General features: G+C 41.2%; 1 protein-coding gene across 1 annotated transcript in view; it reads right to left on the bottom strand.

The window, feature by feature from the left end:
- EPAS1 (endothelial PAS domain protein 1) overlaps window positions 1-14,967 on the bottom strand; it is a 74,719-nt gene extending 59,752 nt beyond the window's left edge. Inside the window, exon 1 of the mRNA XM_053973003.1 lies at window positions 14,667-14,967. Coding sequence (XP_053828978.1) covers window positions 14,667-14,692 — 26 coding nt within the window. The 5' untranslated portion in view covers window positions 14,693-14,967. The remainder of the gene's footprint in view (window positions 1-14,666) is intronic.
- Window positions 14,968-24,171: the final 9,204 nt, after the last annotated feature.

Raw genomic sequence — 24,171 nt, 5'->3', positions numbered from 1 at the left:
AGACATGTCGGCAGTGACATACGCCCCCGCTGCTGGTGGTTTCCCCGTGGAAGGGTGCTTCCATTGGCGTCACCACCGGGACGCCTCCTGCCACTGACATGGCTCGGCCGCACGTTTGCAGGACTGGCCTTTTAAAAAGTCGACCGTATAAACTGGGCAGTGACCAGAATGAGCCGCAGTTATACAAGAAGCAAGGAAATATTATGCAAGACCACAGGAAGTCAGAGGAGACAGCATTCTGGGCAGGCCTGGCAAGGAGTCTGTGTGAACTTCAGCTAACAAGCAAAGCTCGGTCATTGGCGCCAAATTCAGCAGAGAACATTCCCAGTGCTGCAAAGGATAACACTCCCCATGCTTTTGCCAGTGGGCTGTGTTCCAGGACGCCATGTACCTGATGAAATGCAGATAAAACCGGGTCTTACTTTTCGCCAAGTTTTCACTTATTTTTAAAATTTGAGTCATATTTTGGTCCAACACTCGTTAGAAGTGGCAAATGGTTTATTTTCATGGCTTTGCTAATAGATCACTTGCTCTTACGCTCCCTGTAATTTCAACTACAATAAGTGACCTACAAAGAAAATGTTTGGCAGAAGCCACATTTTTTCCACACATCTTGCCCATCTCTACCTCAAGGCTCTCTGCTAATAGGATATATGAGGAGTACGGATTCCTTTTCCCTTGGCGTTTTGGAATGACCTATGAAAATACACTTGGTGCAAAAGGATGACACGCACCTTGCACATAAATATACTATTTTAGTCTGCTTCAATGTCAAAAGTAATTGTTTTGAGAGTGGGGTTTGGTTGTTTTTTTCATTTTTGAAAGTTACCTCATGCTCTCCCATCCTAATTGGAGAAGACATCCATTAAAATGTAGCAAACTTGATTTCCCAAATGACTGAAAAAATTGGCCATAATTGAGTAAACATTCATCGTACAGCAATACATGAGTTCAGAGAGGTTTTATGCTTTGTTCCAGGATTCACCTTTAAAACATCAGTGATAAAATGCTGGAGGTGGAAATCCAGTTTTAGGTTCACACACACATACTGCCAAATAAGAAGCACGGTATGCAGTCTTACACAACACAAAACAATTACCAATTGTGATGAGAATAGACAAAGCGTTCTCAAGAGAATCTATTTTATGTTTGTAATCACCCTCAAAAAACACACAATAGCACTCTCCTTCCAGCAAATACACAAGACAAACAAAAACCAAACAGTAGTACTGCCTCGACTGGGGGAAGTGATTCTGAGAAGCATAAGAGATCTTCAGTAGATACCGATTGCCAAAGCCAATGAACCAATTTTAAAAGTTCTCATCATTACCTTTGCTTATGGGAAGAACAAAAATATGCAACTCTTAACAGGAGATTCCCGCCTTCAATGCGGTTTGTACATGAAAAGGTTCCCATAACCCACTGCTCTTGCAAAAATAATTAAACAAGCCCTGCAACAACACAGGAAAGTGAAAATGTTAGTGGTGACAATGCCTTCATTGTTACCACCAGTATAACAATGCCCAAAATTAATCACAACCCCAGCAATCAACACCAACGCACACACAGTTGGGCCTCTCCAACCAAAACAGATCTTTCTACAGCCTGACCCAGAGTTAAAGCTGTTGAGAAGTGCAGTTGTTTCTCCAGTTGAAGTCAGAGATCCCCATCCAGCAGAAACAAGTCTAGCTGCACTTTTCAAGGCCTGAGTGTAGTATACATTGGTGGTTTTAATGTGGCCAGTCTACAGTAGCCCACAGTATTGAGTGTTTGTATTAATCATAGTAGCACAGCAGTTTCTTCATCCAAAACCAGTAAGGTCTAAGCACACTGAAACACTCAGAAATGCCCAGAGTAAGGACCAGCCTTTTTTCTGTATCTATTTCTGCCAAATAGCAAGGCAAATAGCTCACAGTAAGTTTTTAAAACATCACAAGGGTTAACTAGTGAACCACGCTACAAAAGCAACAAGCTGCTGTGCCAACAAGGGCGATAGCAAAAACACACTCCTCCAGATTCTGCAGACTCCTGGTGGATCCTGGAACCAATGGCACAGCAAGCTGCAAGCATGTAGCTGGCTGGCACCTGGACTTCTTCAGCCATAGCAAGTCTTTAGTCTCTACAGAGAAATGGACTTGTGGCTGTAACTTTTCCCTGTAGCCATTACAACATCTACTCCCAGTTATTTAATATCCTTGAGGTCTCTACAGCTCTATCAGACATAGAGGTAGCCATACTATAACTGTGTAAACCTCGATCCCTTAAGGAAACAAGCTAGAAGGGGATAATTCATCTAATCACTGTCTCATCATCTGTTAAAGTTTCTTTTGATTTCCAAGTACTTCACTGAGCCATAATCCTTATGCAGACTTCCTATATGCAATCCATATGCAGCAACGGCAAACTATAACATACCTCCAACCACAAGCACAAAAAGGTATTTACTTCCCTCTGAGGTGGGAGGGGAGATTGTTTTGACTCTCAGAAGCAAGTATATCTCTAGGTTGAGGCCTCCTCTTTATTTTCCTTCAATACATTGATTTCATATTCCACAGCTTCACTAAAACATCTCCTGGTATAAGGGCAAACACAGCACAATGAAATTCATTTGCCCACCAAATATTCCCTCTTACAAGTGTAAATCAGAACTGACTTCCTATACAAGTAACAGTATAAGAACAGATGCTTGTTTTACTTTCCTCATACCTTGCAAAGGTATTTCATTTGCTTAATCCACCAGCTAAGACCTGAAGTGAAATGATAATGAAACCCTCTTTTAAGAAGCATGAAGGTTTATATCACACACAGCTGACATTTTATTTTCCTCAAAGGCATTTTCACGAAACAGTACTCAGAGGTCTGAGGCAGGAACTGAACTCCATTTTGATAAAAGTTCTAGACATTATGGACATGGAGGTTTTTTTTGGTACAAAAGTCAGAGCACTCCAACTGTTAATTAAGGTAAACAAAGAGAAACTTAGGGAACCAAATCAACAGGAGCACACAGCCCAAATGACTCAGTAGGCTCTTTCCCTGGCTGTAACCTACTCAAAATGCAATATAACATGAAATCATTTTTAGTTGCACCGTATTCATCACATGACTCCCTCTGAAGGAATGCTCTGTAATGACTTCACGTTGGCAGTGTTTCTTCTTAAAAGGTTTTAACAGGTCAGGTGGCAGGCACTCTTCCTCTTTCAGCTCTGCCTTTAGATGGACTTCTACTCCACATTAGCTGTCACTGCACCCAAAATCCCTACTGTGACCTGCAATGCCAATTTTGCTCCTTGCTCATTTTATTCCCCACGTTAGAAGAGCACTGAAAAGTTCCTATTTGGATAAGCATCATTTGCTGTCATCTGCTTCCTTTAAAATACTTCTTTTTAAAAATGCCAGAAAGCAATAGTGCTGGTCACTAGTTCATTGCTTCATATCTGCCATTTGAGAAGCTGGAATTTAGTTATACCATGTTTACAGTGACATTTAGGTTTGAGGGGCAGGGGATGTTGTCCTATGATTTGGTAGGCAAAGGGAAAGAAGTGTTACACAGATAACATGGCTTCTTCCACTATCTTCTTCAGGGCCTGCGCACAGCATGTAAAGCTGCCAAGTCTGTCTAAAATGTTAGACTTTTCTCACTGTTTCTTCTTTACACTAAACACTGTATGGGCTCTGCCTTCAGGCTCACCCTGGCACCCGTATGCAAGAGAAGCCTAACTAATGAAGATCCACAGGCTTCAGTCTCTGTGAATGAGATTGCGTATTCTGACCTCTAAACCCATGTCCCAATAACCCTGTATGTTAGCACTCTTCTACTTTCTTACGTAAGTTCAAAGGAATGGAGAGCAAATTATTGCTGGCTGAAACCCTGCTGAACTCCCCATCTGCAGAAAAGACCGGTTTTGTTGTGATGGTCAAACCCACCTTTTCACTCTTATTGCCCCATGGGTTGCTCACCTGCCTGCTCCGTGATGAAATCTCAAAGAATAAGGGGGTTATCATCTCCGAGATGCTTTCAGGGTGTTGCGATCTCCTGCTGCCACCACCAACACCCCCACCTTCTCAATTGCTTGGGGCGTCTAAATTGCACATAGATCTTATATGACAGGAGGACAAATTCAAAGGTGAAGCAAACGAAGGCGTAGGTCACCTGCCAGCACGTGGGTGTAACCTACATATTGAAGGATAATATGGAGTGGTGCAGTAAAGAAAGCAATTAACCAGGTAATATAGGAGTGAGAGATAACCAAACTCCTTCCACTTGACAACCTCCTATTAAAGCATTTTCAAGTTAGGTTTATTCTACAAGCTTCTTGCCAACATATCTGCAGCATTGTGTTAGGCATAGAAAGTCCCTATTTTAAATAGTTTACAGTTTAAATAAATAAGACACACAAAGGGTGGAAGGAAGGATGTACTACCATCCCAGTTTTCCAGACTGAGGAGCTAGGATAACTACAGTGATCAGTCACACCACACTGTCCAGGCTACATTATCAACGTAATGCCCTGAGTACCCAGCAGAACAAAGAGCCGGGCTAAGCAAGGGGCTTTCAGAGAAGGTGTGGAGGGGAAAGGAGACAGAAGACGCAACTGCAGAGGCCAGACCCACTTGCTAAAGCTGTTGTTCAGCAGCCAGGTCAGCAACTAGACGCTACTTTCACAGCCAGCTTTACTGAGAGTGGTGAACAAGCTCAAGAGACAGAATCGAAAACATGATTTTATTCAGCTTCACTGTGCTTTGGCCCAGGTCCTCATGCCAGAGAGGCTTTGTTCAGGCCAGTCATGCAGCTGACAAACAAAACTAGGGTTGGGGGGTTGGTTTTTCTTAAATGGGAAATAATGGCTGTTTCGAAACACCAGCATTAAGTTTCCCTCAAGATATCTCCACTTGCTTCTATTTCATTTTCAAGCCAGCACATGTCTAAGCGAACAGGATAGTCCCCTTTTGTGAATCACTGGGAACATAAATACGGCTGTGCTGTTACGTAAAAAAGCCAGTAGAAGCATTGAGACAACTTGAGCACAGAAAGGATGTTCCCATAAAAATGTCCCTCTGATTAGTAATGGCAATAAACACATCCTTCAAATCATTCATGGCGAAAAAAAACAAGAACCAGATTTATTAACACAAACTGATAATCTTACAGCTGCAGCACAAAGACAGCCCACCCACAGCTGAACCAAGCTATGTTCCCTCAGTGAAATGTGACATCTTCTACCTAATCACGCACATAAAAGTGCTGCATTAAGCAATAAAGGGGGTCAACGCCCCCAAATGTCTTCCTTCCTTTGAAAGTGTAAATAACACTGTTTTGTTAAGACCAAGCATAATTATCTGTCTTGAGGGATTGGTTTCCTGCTCTGCAAGCAAAAGTCAGCCATCCCATGTGCAAGAACTGGCAAACTTCAACTCTCTGCATTCTTCGATGTGAAAGACAACCTTACAGGACAACGGGAACTGTCTCCCAGATCAATATGGGGATAATTGGAAGAAGTAGACCAAGAGCCACATTTGCCATGGCTTTCCTTAGCAACAGAGGAGGAAAGGGAAAAACCAGCAGTAGGCAAAGCCTTGCTGTTCTTCCAAAGACCATATCGTGAAGGCAATACGCAGAGGCTATTCCAAAATGCTTACCCTTTCCCAAAGGCTCTCCACCTTCACTGAATTAAACAAATGCAGCTTTTCCGAAAGAATCATCTGGCAAAAACTACAGGAAAATACCAAAAGCACTTTCACCAGTTTGCAATCTTCTCTCACAGGTTATGAAACACAGTGGAGGCAACTGAGACCTTAAAAAAAAAAAAAAACCTGGAGTGGAGTATGGCTGTAAATGGTCACTGGATTTGTATTCCAGAGAAATACTGCCTAAGGAGTTGTGGCATGATAAAGCAATTTAAAGTTGAATTTCTCCTCACACATCCACGCATGACACTGACATTCCACAGATCACTCAAAAGGCTTTTTGTTCTAAGCAAACTTCCTATCAGCTTTAAGTCAATATTCACCATAAATACCTAAGAATCTGAAGACACTGTCATTGCCATCAGCTAACGAGTTTGTTATTTCATCATAATGCCACACAAAAATCTAACCAAGAACAACAATGCTTATCATCTCAGAAGATATTTTGCTATTTGCAACGACTTTTGGATACAAATTGCACAGACAGCTAAAAGCTGGGAATATTCCTAGCAACATTCCCCATTTACAAGTGTAGAAATAGAGTGGGGTGGTTTCTTAACGTCTCAATGATCTTTGAAGTATTTTGACAATAAGTACCCAATAATACCTAGAATTTACTGGCAGAGAGGGTGATACAATTGTGAATGAACAGACAGGGCCTGAAGACCAACAGCAGCCAGAGAATGTCCCAAACACAATGACTGAATAGGATTGCTTTGTAGTTTATCATACAAATGCAAGTGCAAACGACTACAGCTGTGATACCATGAGCTTAAGCAGTTTAAGCACCTTTTTTATGGCACTAAATACCTTAGATATGCTAAGGGTGACACAAAATACAAGGAATGTTCTTTAAAGCATACTTCCACCACCTTTATAAGAGCTGCCTAATAAGCATCACACCTCATACTTGCTTCAGCTTATTACCTAAGCAAATATTTATCTTACAAGAGCATGAATGTATCTTAAGTGAAAAATACTATACAGTAATTTTTGAACACCATCAGAAAACTTGCACCAAAATCATGAGCCCTTAATGATTTTTCCCCACGCGGATTAAAAAAAGTTCATAAGGCCTCTGCCACAACAAATGTGCACCAGCATTCTCTTTTAAGAAGAGAAGAATAGGGCACATTTTTAAGATTTCATGCAACTTATTCAGGCCACTGAACTGGGCTCTTAAACTGAAACCATTCAGCAAAGCACTTTCTGTGTATTAAATAATGTATATATATAATGGACTCAGAAGCTGACTACATAAAGAAAACACATGTACTAGGCCAAAGGTGGTTATCACTTGGGATGACTGTATTTCAACCTATAATAATATCTGCTACTTGAAGCAATAGTTTTCCTGGGAATGGCAAACATGTCCATCTCTCAGCATATGCAGGCAGGTTTTTGAGAACATGGCTCTGAAATTATCAGTCCTTTGAGACCAAGTTAGAAATTCTGTAAACATGCTCTTTTCATCTCTCCCATATTTTGACTTTCTTGTCTGTTGTGTCAGGAGCCAGTAAGGGGTTATGGAGAGCCTTCATTGCGATGTTTTCAATTATACTAGAGTCTTTAAAAAGCTGTTCACATAACCAAAGCTAGAGAAGACCTTTGTCATTGCCAAGTCACACTTCCTGCCTAACCCAAGCCAAAGAGAACTAAGTATTTTCATCAGACCTGGTAACTTGTCTAAGCAACTGCAGTTATTAAAAGACTGGGACTGTTTTGAATTCAAGGCTTTAAGTAATGAGGGCCTTGTAAATAATGTAAAAGGAATAGCCAATATTTTGGTTTAGCAGATAAATTTGAAGATTTCTCCTGAAAGGAAGACAGGAATCTGATTGAGGTCAAGCCACCAAACCAGACACATATATGTGTGTTGTAGACTTCGGTACCATAAAGATCTGGAAAAAACCCCAGTTAAGTCCGACAGCAAAAAAGAAAGACAAAAAAGAAAAATATTTATATTAAGAAGAGACTAATAATTACTTAAGTCTCATTCAAATTAATTTAGAACATGTGGTTTTCAATTAACAACACAGTGTAACACAGGAAACCTTATAAAAATGAAGCCAAATCTAAAATGTTTCAGCAGTCTCCATATGTCTTGACAATTTCTCAACCCAATCCCTTCATTTTAGTCTAGCTCAAACTAGAACACTAACTCTTGTTTCCCTTGTGCTTTGGAATATTATTTTCCAAGAAAATATTTGTTTTTACAGAAAATATTCACCAAATGCATCTGCAGCTTTTCCAGGACTTGGTAGCCCATTGTTCAAAATTTGCACTTTATATCTTACCTTCATTTGCCTAACTCTGACCACATATATTTTGATATATTAGATAATGAGTAACAAATATTTACAATAGATTAAGTTCACGTTTCAGTAGTTCCAAATAATTTCTAAATGATCCCAGTAATCTTACTACACATATACCTTCAGACAGACTGCCTGCTACCAAATGCCATAAGTTACACCCACATGATTCATCCATTAGGAGAGATGCTCTGTTTAAAAAAAACCAAACGCACAACTCAACCACACCACACCCCCCCAAAAAAAGTCACCATGCACAATGCTCCCCATATCACTTCTAATTTTAGCTTTTCCTTAGATAACACAATTTCCTGAAACAAAATGAGACTGGTCACGCTCTTCTAGCTCCAAAATGTTATTGTAAAAATATTGTTGTTTGTAGAAGTAGTTGAATGCACACAATATTTCATATCCAAATATAAAGGGATGTGTCAGTGCTTCAGCCTTCTGTTCTGGCAGGGCTGTGGAGAAGGAGGTGAAAACAAACAGGAGTTACTTTTTTGTTTTGTTTGTTTGGGTTTTTTTTTGTTCTGTTTTGTTTGTTTGTGGGGGGAGGATTTAAAGAATGAGGCATGCAACAGAGAGCAGCTTAGGACCCTGCACTCATCACTGTTCTCTTATAAAATATATGAAAAACACAAGCAAAGAAATCCCAGCCAAATCCCATAAAAGTCCAGTTGTTCTCTCCATCAAATTCCTGCTTTACAGACTGTCCAACTTCTGGCCTGGAGATTTCATTCATGGAGGTCAGAGCTGGGATTTAGGGACATGCTCAAGAAGTAGGGAGTGGAGGAATAGCCAGGCACAGGCAAGATGCAGTTTGAGAGATGTTTCTTGTTGGAAACATGATATGCTGCTGAAATGTCTTTGACCAAACAGTCAGTTTGGTTCTACAGATTTTCCACAAGTACATGAGATTAAAACACATGCTACTTAATGTTTGTTTGAAAGCAAATCAGTGCATAAATACATACACAATAGAATGAAGCAGCATTTGTAACTTGGGGGGTGGTTCAACAAATTTACGTTAGGAATCAAAACCACTGAGGAAACCACTGTATTATCCTGGTTTTGTCCTACTTGAGAGGAAAACAAAAGAAAAAAGTGGCTTTTCCTCCTGCCCAAATGCACAGAATTTGTTCATAAAGCTGCAACAAGCCAGTATTGATTGTCCACCCATAGGCTAACATAAAGTATGTGTTAGTATCTGAATTTTTCAAACTTCTTGGAGGCAACACCCTAAACATTCCCCTAAATCAAAGAAAAATGCTGATTCCACATATTAGCACGCAGAGAAAGGGTCAAGACCAGGGCACCTCTTTGACTGAAGATCAGACATAAAAATTCAACTAAAGCAACTTTGCTTCTTGTCTGGCAAAACATTTGATGGCTTTCTATAAAATAAATAAAATGAATATTTGCTGTGTCACATAAAGCAATGGACAGAGAAGCACAATAGAGATGCTATCCAACTCCAAATGCTTTGTAATAACAGTCAAGTAAATTAAATTACAAGTCTAACTGTTTTCAGGCCCAAATATGCCCATTTAATCAAAATATATTATGGCAGATTTTGTTTCAGCTGAATTTTCTAGACCTAAATAAAGTCACAGAGGAAAGAACCAAAATCATAATTCTATTTGAGCTCAAGAAGAGCATAATTAAGTGAGTTACTTTGGAACACTACTTACTTATCTGCCAGTTGGCCTACTGTACTTTATTAAGCTACTTTCCAAATGCATAATAAAATAGTTTCCCATTTTACAGACTTCAGAAAGTGTCTCCATGAAAAATAGCTCTGTAAATGTAAGAAAGAATTTTTTTTTTAATATATAAGCATTTAGGGTTTTATCCTCACCAGATAACTACTTCATGATATCTCCTTTTAAGCAAATTGAGCACAAGAATGATAAATGAGAGAAAACCTGCCAGATGCTTAATATTCATACTTGCACTTTCTCTTCATTTAAGAGAAGGGCTCTGTCAATCTTCTGCCAGCTACTAGGAGTAGAACTATTTATAACTATTAAGATATACATGTCACTATGAATATTGGAGTAATTAACACAACTGCATTTCACAAATAGCTTTAGCAGAATAAAACCATTCCATGTATTTAAATTATTTTAAAATACATTCTGCCTTTGTATTGCTCATTTTCTTACTCTAATGTTTATCCTAAGAACAGTAAAAAGTTTAATGCTTGAAGAGTTCTGCCCCCACCACACCTAACACCAGCTCCTGCTTGGAACCTGAAAACAAAAATACTTACTGTTTATGAATCCATCATAGTAAAAAAATATTAGAGAAAGATATAGAGAGATCTATTTTTGATACTCGTGATGGATCTCCCAAATTTGCAGCATAAACACAGAACTGGTAATTAACAGAGTACCTCAAATATGCAAGACATTCTTAATGACCCATACAAGATGAATGTGACAGAGATGCAGAGAAAAGGACATGACACAAAGATTGTGTTTATGAAGGGCTGACAGATTTTTAACTTGCTCTAGGGCTAAACACAAGCAGAGCAAGCCCTTGGAGCATCCCTGCGAAACACAAATCCTCAGATGCCCTGATCACTTTGGGAGGATGGTACACACTGGGAGTCACTCACACTGCACACCATCCCCAAGCAAATGGCATTCAGTCTTCATCAAGCTGAAATACTTTGGCTCTGTCGAGATGAAACCACAGGAGCTGGGCAGCAGAAAGTTGAGTTCCCAAGCAGGCCAGGTCACCAAGCCAGAGCTCAGCCCAACCTCTGCTCCATGTCCCTGCAGGCAAAGGCAGAGCCTGTACCCTTGGGCCACCCTCTGGTAGAAAAGCCAGACATCTGTAGGAATCAGAAGGGGCAGTGAGTACAGAAACAGAAGGGGCAATAGCAAAGTAGGAGGGCTATGAGTGACCAGGATCATTCAAGATGACCTGTGAGCTATGCAGCGCCTGAATTTGTGGTGCTGAAATGTAAATACAAATTGCTTAATGTTAACACACCATAAGCGTGTGCTAAACAGCCAATTTCAACACATTGTTCACCAGGAATTCAGGAGATCATATTTCCTTTTGATAACTCCAAATGAGAAAAACTGCAAGGGCAGATGTGAACACAAAAGCAAAGAGAAGTAAATAAAATATGTGGGCTATACATGGGGAGATGTTGAGCAATAATAAAACTTGATTTTTTTTTTTTAATGAAGCTGAGTAATCTATGAAATAGTCTGCAAAGGAAAGTGTTCAAAGCTCCATCAGCTAAAGTACATAAAGTGAGGTTTAAAAGAGTATAAGAACAAACCCAGGTTGGCAAGAGAATGGACAAGATAATCTGTCACCACCATCACAGAATAACAGGCAATAGGGAGTATACCTGGCAATAGTGACACACAGAAAATGCACTGGGGAGAACAAAACTGAGACTGTATGTTTTTTGAAATCTGCAGTTTAACACCTTGGCACATCCAGATGCTCACATTTCCTGACATCCAAATTATATCCATTACGAGCAAGCAACTACCTGAGCTCTGGAGAGCTGTGCCATCAGGACAGTTTCCTCATCCTGAGGAGGAACAGCCAAGAGTGACCTCAGCTTGGCAAAACTACTCTCCTGAAGGAAAAGGTCGGCAAAAATTGAGGCACAAAGCATCTCATTAGAGGGGCCCAACATCAAATAAAGCCCAAAGTAAAAGGGTAAATGAAAGCAGTCTATTACCTAGACAATAACTGGGGGCAATCCCATTTCTTTACTATCTGGGCCAGAAGAAGTCAAACGGATTCTTGTAACATTACATGGTTATAGTCACAAAACATATTGTGTAATTACATGGGGACCACTAGCACAGAAACACCCTGAGCTGCAAAATTGGTTTCTTTTTCATACAACTGGGAAACAAACACAGAATTCCCCAAGTAACAACACAACTGAAAAGGTGAAGCCAAATGATGCATTCTTCTCAGTGGTACTTGACTTGTCCTGAGCCTGGTTTCAAACTTTTTTCAGATAGACACTGTTGTCCATCCAGAGCTGTTCATTTAACACAGCAGCCAGTCCTAACAAAATTGTCCTGTCTTGCAAACCACTAAAAAATATGCCAAGATATTGTATCAGACTACTCTAATTACATTGGGATTTACCTACTACTTCTTGTTGTACTGCACAGCTGTACAGATCAGACACTTTCCCCTTTGCTTTTACTATTTGCTAAAATGTGTTATGCTCTTTTATTTCTCCTTCTCCCAGTTTCTAATTACTGGCATTCTAAGAGAATATCTAATACTGTGTAGATAATTTTTTTTTTAATTAAAAGAACAATCATATTAAACTCAGCTCTGTATCTTGGACTAACTTTAAAGGTGGGAAATCAGCCTACTGAAAGTGCCATAACATTTGTTCTAAATAAAGCAACTGCTCTTTTCTGCTGGCAAACAGAGCTTCAAATGAGGACCTGAGGATGTTCTTCAGCTTAAACGGACCATTAAAAGAATCAAAGATTATCCTCCTTAGAACATTTGTTTAACAGTAAGAGAACTGCTCCTCAACTTAGTTTCAGAGCTGCCTGGAAATCTGGTAACATCGCCCCACCTTTTCTCCGTGAAAGTGATTTTTAAATGCTTCTTAGCAAGTTAGGCTGCTGTGTCTTATCCATTCAGTTCTGGAAAATATAGCAAACAATATACTAACTGTTGAACTCAATGGAATAAAACTACTCTATAATAGTACTGGAAAATGAAGAAAGCAAAACGATCTTGTTTCAACGGGCTACATAGGGTATCCACAGCACACTGACAGGGAGGCACAAGCCAGTTATATGATGTCCCCCATATGACACTCTCCCAGTTCTTCCACAAACATTATTTTACGCAACAATCCCATGAACCAGATAACAATTAGCCTACTTCTGAGAGAAACAGAAAAATTGTTACTGAATGTCACAATATTTAAAAGCAGTGACAGAGTCAGGATCAGGGTTCAGACTTCAGTCCCGTGAAGCCTGTGTAGTATCCGAAGAGTATTTCCCCAAACCACTTCAGTCTGCTGTCCTGCAAGATTAGACAGTGCCCAATCCCTCACTCTGCTTGAAAGCAAGAGGTTAAAACTGAAGAGATTAAGAGTGCCCCATTAAAAAGAGGTAATACAATGAATGCAGTGCATTTCCAATATATACACTATTTCATTCTCTTGCCTCATAAGCTAACACATTTTTAACTACGTTGTACTGTACTATAATTTTTTATTTTTTCAACATAAGACACAAAATGTACATATATTTTGTGCTCTGCACTCTAACAAAATACACTTGAAGCAACTGTTTAACCTTAATATGTTAGTTTTCAGAAAACTGAGGAAAACAGAACTAGAGGGAAAAGGTATGATTTACACCACTATACCTCCCCTATTACATCGTCATAGGGTGACTCAATAAAAAATGAGCTGTTACACAAAAAAAACCCCAGGGTTTAAAGTTTACTGCATGGTCAACTGGACGCACGACAAATAACAACATAAAATTCTTAGTCTGTAACTCACATCTCTATAGACAATCTATAGCCAGAACCTGTGCTGATAATCAATGGATCCTTGCGGCTGCTGGCTGTATGAAACAGACTGAATACATATCCTTTCACAGGACTTCACAGACCTTTATTCACTTGCTTAGTTTTCCCCATGTCCGTGCCCTCTCTCATCCATAGGAATTGTTTATAACTTTGGAGCAATAAGTAGATAATTCTTCTCTTAATCTCCACCTGTAACTTCTGTGTTATGGACCGCTGACTTTAATTTTGACGTTTGTTCTCAAGAACCAACAAGAAAACACACTCTTTGATGAACTACAAAACCACCAGTGCGTTACTTTGATTCCCGCTGGAAGGGTGGCTCTGGCAGTGTGGGAATGTCTAGCTTTACTTCCCTCTCGAAGGGCAGCAGCAAACGAGGCGCTGGGCACTCCTGGAGCTCTCGGCCCTCCGGGAAAACCCGCTGACAGCTGAGGAGCTCCGTGAACCGCGGGAGATGCACCGCGGCCAGCGTCTCGGACTGGAGCGGGGAGGTGTCGAAATATTTACACAGCCTGTCAGTTTCATCCACGCGACTTTAATTATAAAACACGTTTTGCTAAGAGTGCTGCTACCTTCAAAACCCCCGTCCCTAGCTGAAAAATAGTTACCTACTACCTCTGTCCTCGCTGATACCAAGCCCTGCCATGGGCGTACATGACATTGGCCGCACACCGGCTGGCTGGCCCTGCCTGCCAGGTGCACCTGCCCGCCGCCCGGCACGGCCGGGGGCCGCCTTCCCCGGGCCGGGGCCGAGTGCGCTGCCGGCCGCGGTGCCGCCCGGCGGGGGCAGCTCCCCGGGCAGGCGCTCCCCAGCTCGGCGGCGGCCCGGACGGAGCGCGGATTACCCCCGAGGGGCGCGGCGCTGCTCCCCTAGCCCTTTCCCCGCCTGGGCTGGGCGAATTAACTCACTCCCGCCGCACTTGGTCCCCGCAAAGGCTCCGGGTCGAGCCCTCGCACAGGAGCCGTGGCGGGGGGAGGCGAGGCTGCGCCGTCCCGCCGGCAGTGCCCCCTCGGCCCCTGCCCGCGGGGAGTCCCGCGGCCGAAGGGGGCAGCCGCAGAAGGAGGACGCAGCGGCCCGAGCAGCCCGGCGCCTCGCCCGCGGCCCCTCACCTTTTCTTCTCCTTGTCAGCTGTCATCGCGGCGGCTGCTGCCGGCTCCTGCGCCGCCTCTCGGGCCGGGGCGCGCTCAGCACCTGCCCGCGGGACGCGGGGCTCCGCGGGCGAGGAGCGGGGTCCGGTTCGACCGGGTCGCCCCCGAGGCGGGCGTACAGTCTCAGGACACTGCCGAGGATTGTACGGCCCGCCCGGGGGAGGCGGTGGTAGCGGCGGCTGCTGCGGTGGGACAGGAGCGACGCGGCGGCGGGGCTGTACAGCTCGGCGCCGCCCGCAGAAAGTTCTCACTTTAAACCTTGGGCAGCCGCCGGCCGCGGGGGCAGGGCCGGCCCCCTCCGCCCGGGACCCGGCCCGCACGGCCCGGCCCCGCCGCCGCCGCCGCGCCGGCCAATGGGGGCCGGCGGGGCGCCCCGGGCTCCCCGCCCCCGGCACCGGCCCGGCCGGGGGTCAGCGGGGCCGCTCCGCCCCGCCAGCACCGCTCCGGCTGCGGCGGGGCTCCCGCACACGGGCACCCATCCCTCCGCCGCTGTCTTATTTTTTAGTTATTTAAGTTTTTTGTTATTAAACTTTTTTTTTTTCCTCCTTCTTTCTGGTTTTTTTTTTTTTTTTTTTTGTGTGTTTTTTTTTTGTTTTTTTTTTTTTTTTTTTTTTTTTGTTTTGTTTTTTTTGTTTTTTTTTGTTTTTTTTTTTGTTTTTGTTTTTTTTTGTTTTTTTGTTTGTTTTTTTGTTTTTTTTTTTTTTTTCAGACGTGGTATCTCCCCGCCCGTGCGGTCCGAGGGCCGCCGCGACACCTGCCCGGCGGCTGCGGAGCAGCTGCGGTGCTGCCCCGGCACCGAGCGCTGCTCCCACAAGCGGGGAGCCGCCCGGCACTCGCCCCCTGGAGCGCCCCCCGTTCAGCCCGAGGCAGGGGTGTTGAAAAAATAAATTTATAATTACGAAAATAAAAGCCACAAGGACGGTGCGGGCTTGAAGCGAGGCCCCGGAGCCATCGCAGGCGTGCGGGGCCGCCCTCGGCCCGGGTCGCGCACGGAGGAGAGGGAGCGTGGCGGCGGCTTGGGGCAGAGGGATGTGCAAGGAAGCAAGGGCTGTTCTTTTACCTCCCTGATGGGACTTCCTTCCTCTCCCTGTTTTTTCGATTTTATTTTCTGTGTCGTAATGGATACTTCAATTCAGGCACTTTTTAAACTCCTGGTTGATGACACATGGTGAAGTGAGTCTGTGGCAAGAAGCGCCAAAGCTCATCTCATGCTAGCACCTGCTATAGCTTGCTGGAGTTAAGATAAATGTAAATAATAAAAAACCCTCTTGCTTTGACTTCTTTGACTACTCCAAAGCAGCTAACCTTCCTAGACAAGGGATTATGAAAATTTTTCCTGATATTGTCTTTCAGCATAGTAGAAACTTCAGCCTTATCCTTATGTTCTCTAAGGGTTACCTTACATTTTTATATCTTGAACCAAATGCACACCTTTGCATTAGGCTGCATGAGGTTTTCTTTACTTCTGGAAAATGGAAGTACTGTAGGCAACATAAGCCAAACAAGATTTATTTCTTGCTAATACAAATTTGAGCCATTTCCCTATGCCATTTCAGAGGCTCGTTTGTATACAATGGGTCAGAGGGTGTTTTCCGTTTCTTTTATACAGTATGAAAGTTTAAAGAAAGGCATTTGGGTTTGAATTTGCATATTCTGCTCTCAAGTCTGAAAAGAGCTACACATGCTTACACAGCAATAGCCTAATTATGTGGTAACAGTTGGGGTTTTTTTCTTGTTATACAAGAGAACCTAAACAAAAGAAACCCACAAATATTTAAAACCTAAGTAAACTTAGTCAAACAGAATTTGTGTATGCAGGACTAAATTTAACCTTCTGGGAATACGAGAATGCAACAGGATCAAAGACCCAAGTCACTCATTTCCTAGATTAAATAGACCTCTTCATCCTTCATTGATCTCTGCTGATGTCAATGCTCCTTGCTGTATCTTAAAGCACTTCACTTGGATAAACAACTTGCCTTCAAAAATCAGACAAGAAAAGCATTCAAACTGACTGAATCTAAACCACTCAGTAAATTTGAATTATTTCACATCTAGCTCATTGGCCAGACTCCTGTTGGCTCTGCCTACGTGGATACGGTGTCGTTGATTAACAGTGTCAATATCTCTCTCTCTTGGCCAGCAGGGCCTGAAGGTGCTTTGGCAATGGGAGAATTCACATCTGAGCACCACTCAAGAACCACCACCTGTCCTGTCCTCCTCTGCACAGACAGGTTGGTGGGCTTCAGCACAGGTCTGTGCCCAGAAAAACAAGAATCTTGCTGCTGCATCAGGAAGATGAAGCAAGCAAGACTGAGTGATTCTTACAGCTCCATCACAGGTTCAGTTCTTGAAGTTGTCTATACTATTATTTCTGGCAAATGAGCTCCCCATCTTGAACATGAAGAAAAAAAATGGCCTGTCCTCTAGAGCTTACTTTAGTTACTAATTCACTCTCTTTCCCAGGACTGTTCAGGGAGGGGAAGATGTATCTTTAATACCACTGTCAATTTACTAGATGCATTCTGTGGTGATAAGGGACCCCGCAGCACATTCGGGGAGACTTGCTAGGGTTTCTCCTTGCTGGATAACAGTGGAGAGAATGACATAATTGTATTTTCAAATGCATCTCGTTACTACTTTAATTTCCTTTATGATGAGTCAGTATTTATTAGCAGCAGTACCCAGCATAACATGGACTTTCTCTTACCTTATACTACTCAGAAGCTTCGATAGGAACTATGCCATTAGTGAGCACATTTATTCTACAAATCTGCTCTATTTAACCACAGAAGATACAGCTGCCAGAAAAGCCAAACAAAGCCTTAAACTGACAGCAAGCATACTTTGTTCTCTTGATTACTATTACCGTTGTAAAGGCTCTTTCCATTTCATATTCCTCTGTTACTCCTTACATTTTACCTTGCATTTGCTACGTTTTACATTTTGCTTAGTAGATGTAACTCAGATAAAATCTCATGGAAGAGGAAAAAGTGCTCAGGAAACGTCATGAACTGAACTTAACAGGGGTTAACTCCTCTTTTTCCTCCCCCATCAAAGATTTCAGCAGGATCAGCATACCAGATGGGACTTCTTTACTTTTACTGGTCAGAGAAAATATAAGCTGCTGTGTCTTAGAGAAGATGACCCACGTTGTTCCTATGTGAATTATTCTAGAGATGAAATAGGAACACAAAGTTTTAAATTTCTAAAAGCAGCCTTCAGGTGATGTATTTGAGAAATCATTGACATCTGTCTTGTTATCAGATGGGCTCTTGAAGGGTCCTTCAAGTCTAGAGGGGGCCAGTTTATGTCAGCTGTGTCTGGACTAAACTCTGGGGAAAAGAGAGTTTTACAAAAAAAACGCGGTGGTGTGAGAGCAACTTTCACAGCCCACACTGAAGTTTAAACTACATTGACAAGCTGGGAAATCTGTGCAGGGTAGTGACAGGGCCCCTGGTGCTCATGGAGAACACCCCATCACCCAAACAAGATGCTGGCAAGCTCCTGATTACTACCACTTATTCTGAAACACACCAGTGATTTAGGACCAGTTATGCTGCATTGTTTTTTCCAAGGATATGCATATGTATGGAATCAACCATCCAAATCAGTACTTACACTGGTTTGAATGCGCATAGCCATCGTCAACCAAGTGAAAGCACTTCTAGTACTCCGGTTTACGTATGCATGCTACTGGCACTGTACTGACTGAAGAGTGTTGGAAAAGCAGAAGTTTGACGCTGCTCAGCAATTAATGCTCCAGAGTAGTCAGAAGAAAACATGGATACTCTATCTCTTGCAGGGGAGGCATAATTTTTAAAATTAAAAGCAGCTCTTAAAAACAGATTATTGAGAGGATAAAGTGTTTTAGCTTCATTGATAATCCCTGTCTGATTTCTTTCTTTTTCTGGCTCCTCAATATTGCAAAAGCAAAAAGTTGATTCTTGTAATAACAAATAATGACATGATGGGAAAGAAGGGGAGAAAAGAGAGCCCTGTTATTCAACACAGCTGATCCTTTGGAGGAAGGAGACAGGATTCTTCGCTTACTCATACCAGAGTAAGTTAAAGCCACAAAATATTTATTAAGCACAATAGCAAGTGAGACAGTAAAATTTCAAACTTCAGGTTGATTTATTAGCAGGGGAAAAGGGATCCCTATGAAATACAGACAGAATACAGAAGATCTACAAGAGAAAGTAGGGACTACTCAGGTGGAAATATAAAAAAAAAATATGCCTGAACCACGGGTGGAAATAATAATAATAATAATAAAAATAATTTTTAAAAAGTATTATAAAACAGGACACATAGACTGCCCTTAAACATAAACAGATATTAAGAATATCTTACAGCAGCACTGCCCATTGCCCTATGCCAAAAGCAATACACAGTCTCTATGATATCCTGGACCGGCTAGTCTAAAATGTAGTTTTGAGGGAATGAGACATTAAGATGTTTTTGAGAGCTTCCAAATACTGAGTGCACACCTTCAAGCAAGGCTTACAGATAAGCCCCAGCATTTTGAGGCATTGATTACTTACAGACACATTCCAGACATTTCAGCTATCACACTCTCATGAAAAAAAAAAAAAAGATATGATGGCCAAAATGTTGGGAATGTACCTGTAAATATTAAAAGGCTTAAAATTACTCTGCTTATCTCTCTGCCTTTTTCAAAATGACATACTGAGGATATCTTAGGCCTAACCCAAGGCAAGGTGGTCAAACAAAGTCTAATTAACACAGAAGTGTGTTGAAGTACACAGAAACACTCCTGTCATGATATTGGAAAATATAATTTTGAAATTTTGGGAAAATTCAACCGAGAAACCAGGGAGAAAACAGATGCAATCCAGCTTGTTAAATGGAGAAGGGTTTTGTTTTGTGTTTTCATCTTGACCTTCAATATCTTAATATTTAGAAATACTATGGTTCCAAGGTGGACTTTTTAAAAATTGTTTCATACACAGTAAAAGTTGAACACATTTGCTAAGCAGGACCCTGTCTCATCATGTAGAATGCAAACAAGATTCCACCATATTAAGAAAAATCCTGAAAGGGGTGAGGTTAATCTAGGAATATAGTCTATTAATGGATGGTTTTGGTATAAAATGCAGTAAAGTCCAGTTTAATGAAAATGAAGTATGAAGTGGATGCAGTCTTCACTTAATTTTCATAAATTCCTTTGCAATGTTTCTGGAAGTTTAGGCACACTACAGGTGTAATATTGATGATTGCCTCCTATTCCATTTTCACCTATTTACCTCAGCCTCTGTAATCACCCACACCAGCTGTCAGCACTAGCATTGGGCAGAAGAGGTCTGCAGCCTCTTGCTGCTCCCTGACAGCAGCTCTGAGGAGGAAATGTGGATGCAAGATTAGAAGAGGCATGTTTTACTCAAAGCCAGCAACAGTAACAGGAACATTTAGATGATGGGAAGGGTAAACACTCCTCTAGATGGATTTTAAAAGCCAAAATTTGTAGCGCTGTTGTTAGCACTCATTATCGCCTATCCCCAAGAAAGTTATCACCACAGAGGAGGAAGAGGAACTCTACCAACAAGAGCAATAGCACTGCGTCCTGGATGAACGTTCAGAGAGAAGGGAAACTGTGATTGAAGATTTTTGCAATACTGAAGCCAATACCAATGCCTAGTAGTTAACATTCAGTCACTCATCAAATACTTATTTGGAGGCAGTGTAACAGGCCCGTTGCAGAACTTTGAATTTTTAAAAAGAGACAAGAGATTGTGTTTTGGGTTTTTTTTTTTTTTTAAATTTTGTTGTGTTTTGTTTTGTTGTTGGTTTCATTTGTTTGTTTATGTTTTTGTTTGTTTGTTTTAGGTTTGTGTTTGGGTCTTTTTAATTCTTATTTGATTTTACAAACCTTAGTACTACAGCACAGCTGTTAAATCTTTTAATCTCTGGCAATTACCTCTAGAGGGTTTGCAGGGCACATGAGTGATGCTCAAGCTTATGGTAACATTCTGTAGAGCACTGAATTTCCATCATAATCTTAATAAAAATTCAGTTTAGGATGAAACTAAAGCAATGAGATCTCTTCTTAATCCCAGCACTAGATTCTAATGTAAGCATAATTCAGGTAAAGAGATTTAAGATTTGTTTTCATTCTTTGACAAAGACTAATTTACTTTTAAAAAGGTTTTGAAAAGTGTTTGTTTTAAACCATCCTTAAATTCAACAAAGCCACTGAACCAATTAACCCTGTGGACACTTGTTACTTAAAGAAGGTGACAAATTATTGTAAATATGCAAAATGATCCTAAATTCTTCAGCCACTCCAATCCTAAATGCCAAATCCCTGCCAAGGATCGCTTTCCTGGGGGCAGAAAATTGTCCTAAAAAGATAATTTCCTTATCCTTTGTCCTTCCTTGTCCTTTGAAATAATCACACATTACTGCTGAAGCTCTCTGACTTCTAGATACTTGTTTTTTTTTCTCCTAGAGGAAGGTTAGTTTTTTAATAGGTGAAGATCTTGGTAATTGAAATCCCAGTCCAAAGGTGCTGCTGTACCACTCCCAAATGCATCAGTGCTCAGAAACCTTAACTGACCCAAGGCAGTGGTAGATACTCACAGGGAATTACTGTAACCAAGTCTTCCTTTGCTCCCTCCGAGTCAATGATGAAAACAAAGCTTCCCTGAGGGTGTGACCTGTAGCAATGAGTCTACCTCAGTCCTCAGAGACACCTGGGACAGCCTCCACCCACCCAGCACACTCCTGCTGCTCACGAGTGGCCTCCTCAAAGGCCCAGAGGTTACAGAACCCTGACTACCGACAGTGCTGGTAAAGTTCACCTTTTTCCCTCTTTGCCCTGAAACTTGTTCTGTGTCTGAGAACTAGTTCAAAATTCATTTGGCATGGGTCTAACACTGGTTTCTCAAGTAGGTGTGCTCCTGGAAGTATTTATAGGCTCTTAAGTAGAGAAAAGATGAAATATTGGTAACAGTACAGTGATTCACATACAGACAAGGAGTTGGATAGTCATCCCCCTTTTTCCCTCAGAGCCATTGTTGTGTTTCATGTTTTCCTTCCATGTCTATGTGCTGCATGAGGCATCTGTTATCCATAATGGCCCTGGCTGTGCATACTAATGGGTACTTCTTGACATTATACTGTAATATATAATTTATAAAATATCATTTCACCAAGGAAAAAAAAAAAAAAGGAAGGATAGGAAGAAACTGCAACTATTATATCTCAAGTCATTTACTTATGTGGAGAAATAGATTTAATTTAATTGCAAGTTGCTTTGATATGGCAATGGTTTTATAATCTCCAAATCCTTGACCCTTGGGTTTCAGTAGTCATAAGAATTAAAATAAGAAGGACCATTACAGCTTTCTCCGAATTAACATTAATGATGAACTCAAGACAATTTAATCGAGTAGTGAGTTTGCTCACAACACATACATTCAAATTACAGTATATGATCCTATTTTTGCATATTCAAAACCAATATTAAGCAGCAGCACATTAACAAGGGTAGGTAAATTTTCATGTGGGGACTATATAAATACCTTCACATAGTCATTGATTCCAAATTACTCTTTACATTGCCAAAGACAACTACAGTCAGATTGCAAATATCTGAAAATCCTGTTCAGCAACATGGAATATGAGACACTGTCATAGATAGTTGGGTTTTTTTTCTTCCTTCATTACCAGTGAAAAAGGAGCTGGTCCAAACTTTCACACTGCCTTTCAAAAGTCTAAATTAATTTCAGAAAGTGCCAAACCCTCTGAATCTCCATCTCTAGCAAGTTTATTAGAGCTCCACATCTACCCTCTACTTCAGAACAGTTATAAAAAACTATTTGCTTAAGCTGTGTGAGTTGTTGACTTACTGATTTTATGTGATATGTCCTATAGACAAGGTAAGGGCAGCAGCCAACAGGAGAAAATTGTGTTTAGAACTTTTTCTCCTCAGACAGCAAGGCTTTGGGAAGACAGCTAAAACCTCCAATTACATTTTTCAAATAGTGGAGCATGTCAGACCAGTAAGGCCCAAAATCTTGGCCAGTCTGACAGGCTCAGCAAGTTTTCACCCTGAGTTGTGTCACCAACTCAAGAGACAAGAACAGCAGAGTCCCAGACAGGCCTTGCATCAGAAATAGAACAACACACGAACACCCCGTTCAAATTTTCAGAGATGCAGGTGGAAGTTTTGCTGCAAGAGTCCTACAGAACGCCCAAGCAAATTATAAAACTGAGAACAGGCCCTCCTGCCCACTCTCCCAATCAACACTAAAGGCATCTACAGCAGTCAATTTGAGATATTTCTCACCATCAGCACAAGTGTTTTCATGATGCTTAATGATCACTACTGGTGGGATTTTCCACCAGTGATCCTTGAGTATAATGTCCACAATGATACAAGTTTTCAATAAAATCATCATGACACCAATTTCTGTTATCACAATTCAGCTCAAAACTCCCTTGGATATTAAAGCTTTTCCTGGAATTTACCCATTTCCAAACACTGATTGCACAGAGACTCATCTAGTTATGCAGTTTTATGCTTTATTAGAAGTCTTTCGACCTGTGTGATGTAATGCACCCGATCGTAGGCAAAACACTTGAAAATCTGCACATATCATGATGTCAGCAAAATAAAAGGGCATTAATAATTTGTAGCAATGTCCAAAGGCAAGGTAGCAACATGGACTCAGTGTCCTACTTCAATAAATCATGTTTTGTCCTGAACACAGTAAAGAACTTAAGTTTCTAAGTTCTTCGTTGACTTCATACTCATGATTTGGCTTAACACAGGATGCTGGCATATTTCCATAGTTACAGGCACATAAATGACTTCAGCAGAGTTCTCCAAGAAGCTAAATTAACTCAGTGTCCGCATTACTAATACTTCATTTGCCTTGTACATAAATATTTTTGTTTACATGTTTTATTTACTTTTAATTTCTCTGTTTATGCTCTGTAGTCTTATCTCCTAAAAATGTTCTGGAAGCAAAGGTGCTTGTGACTGAATGCTTTTTGATGGAAATAGTAATTTTTGCAGTCCGAGTGCATGCAAATTCAACAGGAGTTTCTATTGAAATTAAAAGCTAGTTCACATTAAAAAATACTGAATATTTTTAAAAGCAATTCTTAGCAGAAAATACCCAATATCCCTACCATGCAACTTTAAAGAATGAAAACAGAGACAAGCCTGAACTATCAGTTCTGTAAGGAAGTTTTGAATTCTTTTCCAGTGAAACCTGGCAAACAAACGAGAGAATTAATCTCCTGAGAGAAGTAATTTATGTTGATACCCTAAATTTCTTTAATAAATAACAGAGGCAGATTATGCAGCACAGATTATGAAAGTACTGAGGTTGGAAACTGTGCTGCTCAGCTCCTGTCATGAAGGATGCAGTGTTACAGGCAAGTGTCAGAATCAAAGCAGGACTAGCAAGTACTGAGCTCAAAGGTTACTTTG

Source organism: Vidua macroura, chromosome 3 (assembly GCF_024509145.1).
Source record: "Vidua macroura isolate BioBank_ID:100142 chromosome 3, ASM2450914v1, whole genome shotgun sequence".
NCBI classification, from domain to species: Eukaryota; Metazoa; Chordata; class Aves; order Passeriformes; family Viduidae; genus Vidua; species Vidua macroura.
The sequence above is the reverse complement of the archived record's forward strand: the minus strand, read 5'-3'. Positions and strand labels throughout refer to the sequence as shown.